The sequence below is a fragment of the Melopsittacus undulatus genome, chromosome Z (genome assembly GCF_012275295.1).
Source record: "Melopsittacus undulatus isolate bMelUnd1 chromosome Z, bMelUnd1.mat.Z, whole genome shotgun sequence".
Classification (NCBI taxonomy): domain Eukaryota; kingdom Metazoa; phylum Chordata; class Aves; order Psittaciformes; family Psittaculidae; genus Melopsittacus; species Melopsittacus undulatus.
Genome location: NC_047557.1, coordinates 55,659,444 through 55,672,729, shown reverse-complemented (window position 1 = coordinate 55,672,729; position 13,286 = coordinate 55,659,444). Strand labels below are relative to the sequence as shown.

Here is a 13,286-nt window from a genome sequence, read left to right as displayed (position 1 = left end):
TAATCAAATTAAAATAAATTACCATGAATCCCCCTTCCACTACATGATTAGTAAAACAAAAAAAAAACCCAAAATCAAATAAGCAAACAAAAACCCCACAACTAAACAAAATCCCGTACGAGGAATGGTTACTGCACTATTAATCTAGTGCAGCTCTCATAACCACAGGAGCTTGTTCATGCATTGAGTGCACTAACAATCCTAAACAGTTGACAGTATTTGCACAAGCTCAATAATGAGTAAACAACAGTAAGAGATACAAACAAGAGTTTAGATAGGACAAATTGCTGCTTCAAAGTGATAACTAGTATACTAGTTAGTATTGTGGAGGAGAGATACTGGGAAAATATTAAGAGGTAAAAGGAAAAAGAAAATGTTGGTAACAATCAACAACTGTTTGAGATGCTAGTAAAGCCGCAAAAATCTTCCAAAACTGCAGCTCTTTATAAAAATACATTAATGGTTTCAAATCACATTAATTTAAGAAACTCAAGATTTGGGGCATGTTTCTTTTTACTGCACACATTTACTAGTAATTATGAAAGCTTCAAGTATTAAACCCTTTGCAATATCTGAAAAAAGTAACAAATTCTTCACTCACAAAGACATAATCCTTTAAAGTTACTGTTTTTAAACTTACAGCTCTCAACAGAGCACAACAGTGCATTAGGATAGCATAACCACCTAGCAAGAATTATGGTAATGTCGTTCATAGCTATAGACCACCTCTGTGCCAGGCTTTCAGAGGTAAAGTAAATGGCGTTCTAACAGTTGAGGAACAATCAAAAATATTTGCCCAAGCAACTATACTCGTATGTTACTCCACTTGCCTCAAATTATAAAATTGAATATAAAAGCTTAAAATATAATGACAACTACAAAAGTTACTCAATAAAAGAATATGGGTCCACAAGTTCATAACAATCATTATTTTACTAGCTCATCATGTGGGCATAAATTAGAACTTACACCTCAAGTTTGTGGCTGCTTCCACAGAAACCAAAGAACTAAATGAAATGAAAGACAACATGTAGAGCTGTAAACAGATTACTATGTTTACTATGATCCTTTTTTGTGCAAAACTGATTCAAGCCTAGATCCCCATACTGCAATAAATAATTTTAAAATTATAGTCCTCATTCAAACAATTAAGGATGCACAGCTACTTAAAGAAAGAAAAAAAATTAATTAATTTACAAGAGCAACAATGGAACAGATTTTTTTTTGTTTTGTTTTTTAGCAATCTCATTACCTGATACAACACTTCTATACTGACAGGGCAGAGAAGATTTTCAACAATGATTCGAAGAACTGAACCTTGACATTGACGGTGCCCACCTTCAACAGCATGAGCACTTAGAATAGCCTGGCTTCCATGCTCCATAGCATTCTCAGTTTCCAATGCAGCTTGGGCTCTCTGAAATCATGACACAGCAGATACCACAGTTACATACATACAAACTATTAGTTTCTAAACAAAGTTCTCCTACAAAGAAAAGCACGTATAATGCATTTAAACTTTGAAAAAAAATATTCCCTTTATCTATTATCAGTTCAAATTCTGGAATAATAGGAAAATCATACCACTTCCTTCCCTTCCCTTGCCCTAAAAGAAGTCAGAACATAGTTTCACGTAATTATGACTCTTTTTTAGTTAAACTGTTCCTACTTTGTAATGTAATATAGACACAATTTTGCTTTGATTCAGTAAGCTTTTGTTACTCTAGAGATTTTCCAGAAAATCAGTATGATGACAATACTGTAATAGACTAACAGCGTATCAAAAACTATTAGCTTGGTTTTACTAGGATTGCATTCTCTTCAGGAACTAAGTTCTGCTGGGGATAAGCTTAAAGGTGCCTAGCCTGCTCTTCCTTCTGAGCCAAACTGTCAATACAAAAATCACCCTGAAATCTCACTCATCAAATTGCCTCATTGGAACTTTCCAAGTCTCTGTGCTTGGTTTTGATGGGCTTTCCTCAGAAAGGTCTTCAGACTACCTCTGAGAGAACTATGGGTAGGTGTTCCTTCTCAAATGTAGTGCTGTGACTTTAAGTCATGTCTCAGTAAAACTACTTCCTTGGAAGATGGACTAAACATGGCACACAATACAGATGTTAGCTAGTTTCAGAAATCCCTGCAAAATAATCTGTACTTTAGGCCTGAGCCTAGACACTAAGCCAGTAATGTAGTGTTCAGCAGTCTCCTAGTACCTCCAAAATTTAAATAAAACTCAGATGTAAAAGTGGGGGAAAAAAAAAGTAAAATAAAAGTAGACGATGCTGTTTTTAGAGAAGGAAAAAGCAAATGTCATGCACTGCACTGAAAGTAATCTGAGAAACAGCTACAAGCAGCCTTATTTGCAAATATGAGTATAGTTTTCCTGAGGCTGTTACATACACCACATCCTTCAAAAAAAATCTTGTTATTTTATTTATTTTTGCAGATAACAAACCAATCCAGCAATCTTGAATAAGGAAAGATACAAATAACATTTATTAGATTGACAAGCCTGCAAGTTTTCAGGGACTTGTGTCGGCACAAATTAAAAATATACTCTTATTTTTGCTCCAATCACTACTTGCAACATTCTTACATAAAACAAAATCATGATACACATATCACAGTATATAATTTATGTATCTAAATGGGAGGTCAATTGTAATTCATCCAGGAACCCAAAAATCCAGATTTCCACTGCAATATGGTGGTTTGTATCCTTTGATATTATTGTGCAAAGAGTTCTTTTGTGTTTGCAGATTAGGATTTAAACCATCACCTGCAATGTTCAATTCACATTCTTACAAAATCTATTTTAGTACTTCAGAAATGCAAGGAAGAAATTAATTGTATTGTCTGGCATGAAGTTACACATAAAACTGATATTTTATCAGTGAAAACACACATTTGATTGGATCTACGGTTTTTCTTAGAATAAACAATCAATATTAATTTTAGTCATGTTATCTTTTTAAATTTGAACAATTTAAAGACTATGATTTTCCGGAGTTTGGTGAGGTCTTGGAACAGTGACAACACCATGAATCTTTCAAAAACAAGTTACACGACCTGTCACAGTAACACTGATATCTGACAAAGTGAAAAGCTTCAAAAGAGCAGCTTTTGGGGCAGAAAGTGGTTCATTGTGTATCAGCTGGGTTTGTTCTTCCTTGTTTTCTTCAGGTAGTATCTGCAGACCACATAATTATCGATTAACTTTAAGAAAACACAAACATAGGTTTTTGTGGTATTCCTGCTACAATATTGTGGACATGGGGAAAAAATCAGGACTAATTGTTCAGAGAAAAGATTTATTGGAGAAGACATAATATTTTCTTCATGTTCTGAAGCTACTGAGAGCTGTTACCTGTTGAAAGTCAGGAATGGCAAAACTTCCTTCAAACATAAAGTAAGCAAGTATTTGTAACTTGTGTAGAATACAATAGCAGGCCCACCTACAGCAGACTGCTTAGAACTTTTTTCCACCAGGTTTTAAACGTATCGAGGATGGAGATGACACAATGTCTCAGAGCACCCCATTCCAATGTTTGGCCACTATGAGAGTAAGAAAGTTTCTTATGTGGATTTTTCTGTATTTGAAATAATGCACATTGCCTCCTGTCCTGTCACTAGGTACCACTGGAAAGCGTCTCCATTTGCAGACATTGGTAAGATACGCCAAAGTCTTCTCCAGGCTGAACAGTCTTTAACCATCTTCATGGCCTTTGGCTGGATTAGCTTCACTATGTCCATGTTTCTCCTGTACCGAGGAGCCCAGGACTGGACACAGAATTTGAGATGTGTCTCTAAATTGAAGTGCCATTAGATAGGTGGACCACTCGGTGGATAAAGAACTGGCTGGATGGTCACAGTCAAAGAGCTGTGGTCAACGGTTCAATGTCCAGCTGGAGACCAGTAACGAGTGGTGTCCCTCAGGGATCAGTGTTGGGACCGGTCTTGTTTAATATTTTTGTCGCTGACATGGACAATGGAATTGAGTGTGCCCTCAGCAAGTTTGCCGATGACACCAAGCTGTGTGGTTCTGTTGATACGCTAGAGGAAAGAAATGTCATTCAGAGGGACCTTGACATGCTTGTGAGGTGGGCTGATGCCAACCTCATGAAGTTTAACCATGCCAAGTGCAAGGTCCTACACCTGGGTGGGAGCAATCCCAGGCACAGCTACAGGTTGGGCAAAAAGGAAATTCATGGTAGTCCTGCGGAGAAGGACTTGGGGGTGTTGGTCAATGAGAAAATGAACATGAGCCGGCTTCAGTGTGCGCTTGCAGCCCAGAAAGCCAACCGTATCCTGGGCTGCATCAAAAGGAGCGTGACCAGCAGGTCGAAGGAGGTGATCCTGCCCCTCTACTCTGCTCTCATCAGACCTCACCTGGAGTATTGTGTGCAGTTCTGGTGTCCTCAACATAAAAAGGACATGGAACTGTTAGAACGAGTCCAGAGGAGGGCCATGAGGATGATCAGGGACTGGAGCACCTCCCATATGAAGACAGGCTGAGAAAGTTGGGGCTGTTGAGCCTGGAGAAGAGAAGGCTGCTTGGAGACCTCATAGCAGCCTTCCAGTATCTGAAGGGGGCCTACAGGGATGCTGGAGAGGGACTATTCATTAGGGACTGTAGTGACAGGACAAGGGGTAACGGGTTGAAACTTAAACAGCAGAGGTTTAGACTTGATATAAGGAAGAAGTTCTTCACTGTGAGGGTGGTGAGGTACTGGAATGGGTTGCCCAGGGAGGTTGTGAATGCTCCATCCCTGGCAGTGTTCAGGACCAGGCTGGATGAAGCCTTGGGTGATATGGTTTAGTTTGAGGTGTCCCTGCCCATGACAGGGGGGTTGGAACTAGATGATCTTGAGGTCCTTTCCAATCCTAACTATTCTATGATTCTATGATTCATCAGCATTGAGGGAAGGTTACCACCCTCAACCTGGCAGCAACACTCTGCCTTCTGCAGACTCGGATGCTGCTGCTGGCCACCTTTTCTTCAACAGCATGTGTGTTGTCCACCAGGAACCTCAGGTCCTTCTCTGCCACACTGCTTTACATCTGGTTGACCCCAGTGTACAGCAATACCCAAGGTTACTCCTCAGGTGCACAAGCTGGCATTTCCATTAGTTGAACTTATTGAGGTTTCTCCTGTCAGTCGACTTCTCCAGCTTTTCAAGGTTCTTCTGAATAACAGCACAAGCATCTGGGATGCCAGCCCTCCCAGTTCTGTTTTGTCAGCAAACTTGCTAAGGATATTCCTCGTCTTATCATCCAGGATATTAATGAAGATGTTAAATAGTACTGAACATAGGATCGACCCCTAGGGTACTCCATTAGTGACCAGTCCCCTGCTGGACTTCATACCACTGGCCACAACCATTTTAGCCTTTCAGACCACTTCACAGTCTACTTATCTAGACTGTATTTAATCTGTTTGTCTAATGGAATGTTTAGAAGCTTGCCACAGTCCAGTTAAACAACATCCACTCTTCTCCTCTCACCCTCCAAACCAGTCATCTCACTGTAGAAGCTTATCCTTCTTGAAACAACTTCCTGACTTTTCCCAACCACCTTCTTGTTCTTAGAATGTATGAAAAAGGTTTCCAGGATTAGTTGTCCCATTCCCCTTCCAGGCATCTAGGTAAGGCTGATCAGCCAATGGTTCCCTGGATCCTCCTTGTCCTTTAAGATAGGAAAGAGATTTGCTTTCTTTCAGTCCTCAGGAACCTTCTACAATTGCCATGACCTTTCCAAGACTGTAAGAGTGGCCTTGCAATGACATCAGCCAGCTCCCCCAGTACTCATAAGTGCATCTTATCAGGGCCACAGACTTTTGTTTAGCCAGTTTGCTTAAATGTTCCCTAACAAGATTCTTCTCTACTTCCTTCAAGAAGACCTTCATACTGTCCTCAGTGGCTTGGTATTCTGAAGGCCAAGCTGTATCCACTAAAGTTAGAGAAGAAAGCATCCAGTACTTCAGCCTTTTTCATTTACTTTGTAAGCAGGGCCCCTTCCCCCATTCAGCAGCATTCTCCACATTCCCTAAATCTTCACCTGCTGCTGGTTCACTTTGAGAGGCCATTCTTGCTGCATTCACATTCCTCCCAGGGCCAACTCCATGTAGTCTTAAAACTTTCCTAATCACATCCCTGCATATTCAGATAATGCTCTCTGTATTACTCCTCAAGAGGACAATATAATGACCTCTGTATTGTATGGATAAATACAATCACCTGTCCATGATTCTATCTGCCTTTTTTTATGTCTGAGTTCAGTCAGGAGCTCCTTGTTCATACAAGCAGTCCTCATGCCACCTTCACTTGATTTTCTCCACATCAGGATGAAAGATGCTTGAGCTTGAGGTCCTCCACAGTAATTTCACAGACAGAGAACTCTCTGTCTGAAAAAACTTACTGCTTGGATAACAAGCAACAGAAATAATATCTATTAGAATTTGACTGTTGGTGTAGTGGGAAGTGTTCTATTTACTAAAGTTGTGGTTTAAAACTTATAGGCAGCTAAGTACCACACAGTTGCTTGGTCACTTCACCCCAGCAGTGTGGGGAGAGAATAGAAAGGGTAGAACTGAGAAAATTCATGGATTGACGTAAAGACAATTCAATAGGTAAAGCAAAAGCTGCATATGCAAGCAAGGCAAAATAAGGAATTCATTTACCACTTACCACTAGCAGGCAGGTGTTTAGACATTTCCTGCAAAGTAGGATATCATGCATAACATTTACTTGGTAAGAAAAACACCATAACTCCAAACTTCCCAACTTCCTCCTCCTTCCCCCAGCTTTCATTGCTGAGCACAACATCATATGGTACACAATATTCCTTGGGTCAGCTGGGGTCAGCTGTGGGGGGTGACCCAACTTCTTGTACATTTGCTGGCAGGGCAGCGTAAGAAGCATAAAAGGCCTTGATATTATGTAAGCATCACAAGCTACTACGAAGAAAATTAACTATCCTAGCCAAAACCAGTATACAACTCATATGCAGCTCTATCCTGGTAAATGGAAATACTATACTTACAGCCTGATACGATGAATTTTCAATCTTAAGTTCTCTGTGCTTAGAATACTGAATATAAACAGGCTGATTGTGGAGATGAGGTATAGAATAACTACAGTAGTTCACCAGAGCAGCAGCAGCTTCTTCAGAATCCATTTCCAATAATGCCTGCAACCAATACATAGTACTTCTCAGTGTTTTGTTGTTTACAGGAGAGAACAAAGCATCACAGTACCATATTCCCAATTCTACTCTCACTAGAAAATGATCATGTGAATGTACAGTATTGATTTGCTCAGCATTAAAATGCATGTTTAAGGGGTATTTGATCTGTGGATTTTCTTAAAAGGTTTTACATTGTAAGTACAGTAAGTCATTAAAGATTAAATATGACACATGGGAAGCAATGCAGCTAAAAATACCACACTGCTAAGGAATTTATTAGATTCCTGAATACAAGCAGTACTACCTAAGCAGCAGATACACATGTTGACTGAAAAAGTAGGAACAAGACACTAAACATCAGTTTGTGCATACTAATAGCTCTCACTGCTCCAGACAATTTTTTTATTAGTGTCTATTACTTTAGCATTTCAGTGTTTATTCATAATGTGAACTACCCTATCATATCTAAGAGGTCAAAACAAAATAAAAAACACTAAGCAATTTATTTCAGATTAAAAAGTTAACATGCATGTTAGTTATTTAATCAGGTGGGGTATTTCAAGACTTATGTCAACTTCAGTAGTAACAGCATAGTTCTTTATCATCTATATATACTTACACGGGGTGGATATAATGTTTAGCAATATTACTAACAAGTTACTAGATCATTATTTAATCCAAATGTATTAAAAATCATATTAAGTATTGGTACATTTTTTCACCTTTGAAAATTATTAGAATCTTGAGCTATCAATGAAATGTCTAGATATTGTTGCAATCATTGTAGCCAAATGCAGTATCAAAAGGGTCATAACATGAACTACATCTCCAGCCTTGCTCTTACAATAGAAACATTGAAAATTACATACCTGACATTTTCCTTTTAGCCTCAAGAAGTTTGTTACTTTGCCAAAAGGGATACCTAATGAAATGACTTCTTCTTCAGTAGCATCACTTGGAATTTGACGAATATGAAGGACACGTGAAGGGGAGCATAGTGATCTGTCTGCTTTAAATTTCTTCTTGTCGTTCTCATTATCTAAAATATTTTAGGGGGGGGATGGACAAGCAAACAAGGCAAACCTATTACACAATGTAAGTAAAACCTAAAAAAAGATTAACTGCTGTCTCAGCACTGATGTTTGCTTATTTATAGCTCTCTGAATCCTAAGAAAGTTCATGTATAACCAAAGGACAGTTTAAGAAGACTCCTTTTATCTGTTCCAAACCTCAACTACAAGTGGAGCATGTGGTAGGTTTGTTTTGCTTTGGTTTAGTTTTTGGTTGTTTGTTCTCTTGGGGGTTGAAGAGAGGTTTTTGGGTTTTGTTTTTGGTGGGTTTTTTTCAAGTCTTACAGGTAGAGAGGCTAGTAACTTCTTCCCAAATGCCCATGTAACATATTTACAAAATGTTAATTACATGGAAGAGGGGAAAGTAGTAATTGGGAGGTTTTGTGGGGTTTTAAGTTATTAGTAACTGATCTTCCTGCATGGTGTGGATTCAGCTGTTACCACATTTTTTTTTTATTTTTTTATTTTTTAATAAAAAATGCCTGCTGTCCCACATGATTGTGAATTTCAAAAAGTCTCTGGAAAGGACAGCAGAAAGGCATGAAATACATGCAGATTCTAAACTCTCCCACTTTAGCAAAATGCTTTTTTTCTTTTTCTTTCCTTTTTTTTTTTAACATATGCCTATTTGCATCCTCTAAGAGGTAAGTGACCATTGGTTATATTACAAGGAGATTACTTGCAGTCCTTGAGAGCACTTTTAAGCAAAACACTACATCTGGAACAGGCATATAGTTCTCAATGCTATCACAATGGAGTAATAACTTAAAAGTAGTAAAAATTAAATTCATTAGCCAAGCTACAGATCCCAGTAAAATATTGTCCTACAGCAAGCTACAGAGGCATATGAGGTTTGATGAAAAAAAATTCTAAAATGATTTAAAGACAGTCTATTTGATGGAAATTCTACTCAGTTCTAACTGCATACTACTTAAGTTAAAGGAAGAAACATTACTGGGTTTTTTTTTCACTTATGTGCCACAAACAGCTTCACTTCCATCAAGAGAGACAGCCTTTAAACCTCATGTGATACATTTAACCTTCCAAGGAGAATCAGAAAAGATTAAGAAAAAGTACGTGTTTAGGCTTAGTAAGTACTTTCATATTTTTCTGTAGGTTTTGAGTACAGTCTAAGGCTGAGAAACAGTTCACACAAAGTCATTCTGTGTAAGGATCATTAGAGAGGACACTTTTACTAGTCTCAACCATGCCACACTCAGAAGCCAAGTTAAGTAATTCCCCCAACTGGCAAACAGAAAAGTCTGATATGCATTGATTTTTCCAGCAAGAAATTCTAAATGGCATCATGTGCATTTTGAAAAATATAAACATGCGGCATTCTTGTTGGGGCTGAGACTTTAAGACAAAGAAAACCATATTAAACTCATATCAGTACCAAGACACAACAGGGTATAATACCATTAAAGCCCTACAACCCATCCTGTTTTACTAAATCTACTTTTCAGATTCAAAAGGACAAGATATCCTTGAATTTACTGTGTTGAGGACTCATTGACCAAAGAAAGCAGGAAATTAAACCTAACAGGAATTTCGCCTTTAGTTTAAGATGAAAGGCTCTTGCAGAAGCAATGCTTTCTGGGTTCTGACTCATTATCAGAGGCAGTGAGATGGAGCTAAGTGGCAAGCTCAACATTATCTCTTTACATCTTCACTGAGAGTTACAGGAGTTTTCATGTCAGGCAGTCAGCCAAAAAGGACAACTGACTTCAGAGCTCCTCAGTATTTTCATTAGGTTGGTTAGACTCCAATAGGCTGATGGAGTCAGATTACAATTCAGGCTTGGTGAGGATGATCATGGTGACCATAAAGAACACACACACACACTCTCCCCCCACTCTCACCCCCCAAAGAAAATAAAATTAAATAATTTACAGAGAAAAATACACACTGTTCACGAACTGTGATAAAAATCTTTTCTTATGTATACCCGCAGCTTGAATAGGGTTGCTCATGGTAGAAGGCCTGTTACTGACACCAGAAGGAATAAGCTCTTCAGGTCCACACTAAAAAATAAAATGCAAGATTACTAGTAAAAGTTGTTATAGAGAAAGAGCTTGATACAAAAAAGCAAAAACTCCTCTAATTCATTCTTAAAAAATGTCCTCTTTCTATACACATTATCAATCAATGCTGTTAGCTCACTTTTCAGGAAAATGTGCCAACCACACAAATTTTCCTTCTCTCTCAAGACGTTAGCAAGTTCAGCTGTGTTACACTTCTTACTTCTCTTAATATTTATCGTACTACAGTTTACATTTTAAAAGAATAGCAAACACTTATGAAAAGAAATGAGCTGGCTGCCAGCTCTGGGTCTGCAATACAACACTGCTTCTAGATAGAAGTAAACACACAACCACACAGATAAAGTCAGCATTTGTGACTGGACACAGTGGACCCTTGAGCAAAACTAATTGAAGACATATTTAAATATATCTATGGCACTTCTGTTAAAACCTAATTCTTGTCTGAAGAACTTGATGGTGGATCATATCTTTTTTAAAAAATACTGAATATCTAAGTGTATGCTTTAGGAATGCTGACAGTTTGAGGCTCTAACATAGTTTGAGAACTACAAGTTCTTAATTCAAAAATCAGTGCCTAGATGCCAGTTAAATCTATTTACTCTTTAAGACTGCTACTGTATGGCCAGCCAAGCATTTAAAAGTTGCCCAAAATGCTAAGAAGAAACAAAATACCACATCACCTCTAAAAGGCAGTTAAGGTTCCTGAAACTTTCACCACACTCTTCTGTAAGAACATTTTCATTAGAAAACTGAGATTAAGGTCCCCTATAGGTGGGACCTTAGTCCTTCCATCTAGGACTTTGGTGGAAGGAGAGGTTCCCATTGCCCTTGCCCCAGTATTCCCACCAGCTCATGATCATGAGCTGTTTATCCTGCACCAGTTCTGGTCTCTAAGAGATTTTATATGAGATGACTCAGTCCTCCAACCTGGCAGCACTCTATCCTGAGTTATATCAGCTAATCAGCTAAAAGAGGGGTTGAAAAGCGACAGAATCCAGTGTGAAGAAAGGGGTAGAGATACTTGAAGGAGACAGGGCTAAGAAAGCATCCTTTAGCAGCAGCAAGCCATCATTCTAGCTTGTATTGGCTGTGGAAGTACTGCTCAGAGAGGACTGGTTTGTCAGCTGTCCACACTTAAGGGAGCAGTTTGGCTCTTTTCATTCATAACCATGTGTTCAGGCTGCTTCTCCAGTGTAGGGAAGGTCATTAACAACAGAAGGCTGTGATCAGTTTAGGGTGGTGAAAAACCTTTTCAGCCATATTTAGCTGCTCATAAAGGAGCACAAGTGTTAGTGTAGGATAGAGGAAAGCATGACAGCGTTCATCTCTCTCTGGCAGCAGCACAGACAGTATTCGTGGTTACTATTGTTACATGAAAAGAAATAAAGAATATAAACAGTACATTTTAAAGAATTTCCAATTCTTATTCTTTTCAGTTACCACCAGTTAAATCGATTTGCAATAAAAATATGTGCTAATATAAAGAGCAGCCTATTCAGCTGAGCAAAGAGTACACCATACATTATACATACCAAGAAATGCTTTTTTGGATGGTCACATTTTAAACGGATCTCTTGTAAAGTTTGTCAATTAAATGGTTACTAGAACGAAAAAACTAACCAAAACCACAAGACTTCTTAAGGAAAAAAAAAAATCCAACCTCTTCTGTTTTTAAAAGTTGTCTTAATTGATTCAACTCAGGATTCAAATAAATATCTTAGTGCAGAAACCAGAATCTACTACTTTGGCAAGCTGTATAGTTACTGTTTTTGCAGAAGGAAGGAAAATGTGCAAGATATTTCTAAATTAGTCTAAGTTGTCTAGGTATTAGTATACAAATGAGAAAAATACATAAATTTGGAACTGTTAGACACACATATATCATTAAATTTATGATTTACAAAGAAAAAATTTGTTTTCAACTTAAATTTCACTGCCAGCATCAGTAATATACAGCACTGATCACTTTGTAGGTTTGGAACATGAAAATGCACCTGATAAATTTGATACTGATTTCTGGGCAAAATTCTTGGAGGATACCACAGAAAATATTAACTAACTGCGAGGATTTACAATAGAACACCTTGATGAGCAGACAGATCTTAAAAACAAATTGCAAAGACCAGAACTTGTTATCACAGATAATACAGAAAGTCTATAAATCAACCATAATCTGAAAGACAATTTAGCTTTCTCAGATCAAGTTCTAGCATATTCCAAAAGAAAATATATGTAACATTCTCAAGAAGTATTCATCTCTTTTAGGCCACCCCACCACTATAGTTTCATTTAGTAATAATACTGCTTGTGGGAATTATAAACAGTTGCTTGTAAAGCATAATTTGATTTTGGACATTTCTTTTAAAACAGGTAAAATTTATAGTGATCAGTAACCAGTCCTCTACAAAGTGTAGCACTCAATGATAGGTTAATGAAATTAATAATTCTTCTATATTTACCATAGTCAATTTCCCTGACTAAATAAGGCATATTACACAATTTCAGACTACAGCAACAGATGTTTTCCTGAAACTATTTAAGCTCTTCTATGATTTTAAATTTCTGATAGTAATATATGTTAATGATTCTGCAATTCAAGTAAAAAAAATACTGCGTAAAAAAATACTGCACTCATAGCAAAGAGGTGTAACAAATATCTTAAAGTCAACAACTCTAGGTTTCTAAAGTCTTTTCAAGTCATGTATAGTTTGGTACTCTTCAGAACATGTTCATATGTCGGAACTATGGCAGGTATTTATTCAGCATTATTTCTGGAATCAGCGAATCCTGTAAACTGCCTTTTCATTTTTAAAAAGGCTGTGTGTAATTAAGACCATCTTTTTCACCCAACTTTTAAATGAAGTATTTTCCTCCTCTCTTCCTTGACAGTCACAAATTCTTCAGTACAGTTTAATTAATAATCACCAATAAGTTTCCTTGAGACTATCCCACATTTAATCTGAAATATATTGTTTGTTTTCCTAGA

General features: G+C 37.7%; 1 protein-coding gene across 5 annotated transcripts in view; it reads right to left on the bottom strand.

Annotated features, from left to right (window-relative positions):
* PTBP3 (polypyrimidine tract binding protein 3) overlaps positions 1–13,286 on the bottom strand; it is a 54,954-nt gene that overhangs the window by 23,126 nt on the left and 18,542 nt on the right. For 3 of the 5 annotated variants that reach the window (XM_034073142.1, XM_034073138.1, XM_034073141.1), the window contains 4 exons: positions 10,165–10,279; positions 8,055–8,224; positions 7,042–7,188; positions 1,253–1,417 (listed from right to left, as the gene is read on the bottom strand). In XM_034073142.1, the coding sequence (XP_033929033.1) occupies positions 1,253–1,417; positions 7,042–7,188; positions 8,055–8,224; positions 10,165–10,228 (546 nt within the window). In that variant the 5' untranslated portion in view covers positions 10,229–10,279. The remainder of the gene's footprint in view (positions 1–1,252; positions 1,418–7,041; positions 7,189–8,054; positions 8,225–10,164; positions 10,280–13,286) is intronic. The other 2 variants (XM_034073143.1, XM_034073139.1) reach the window with 1 other exon arrangement.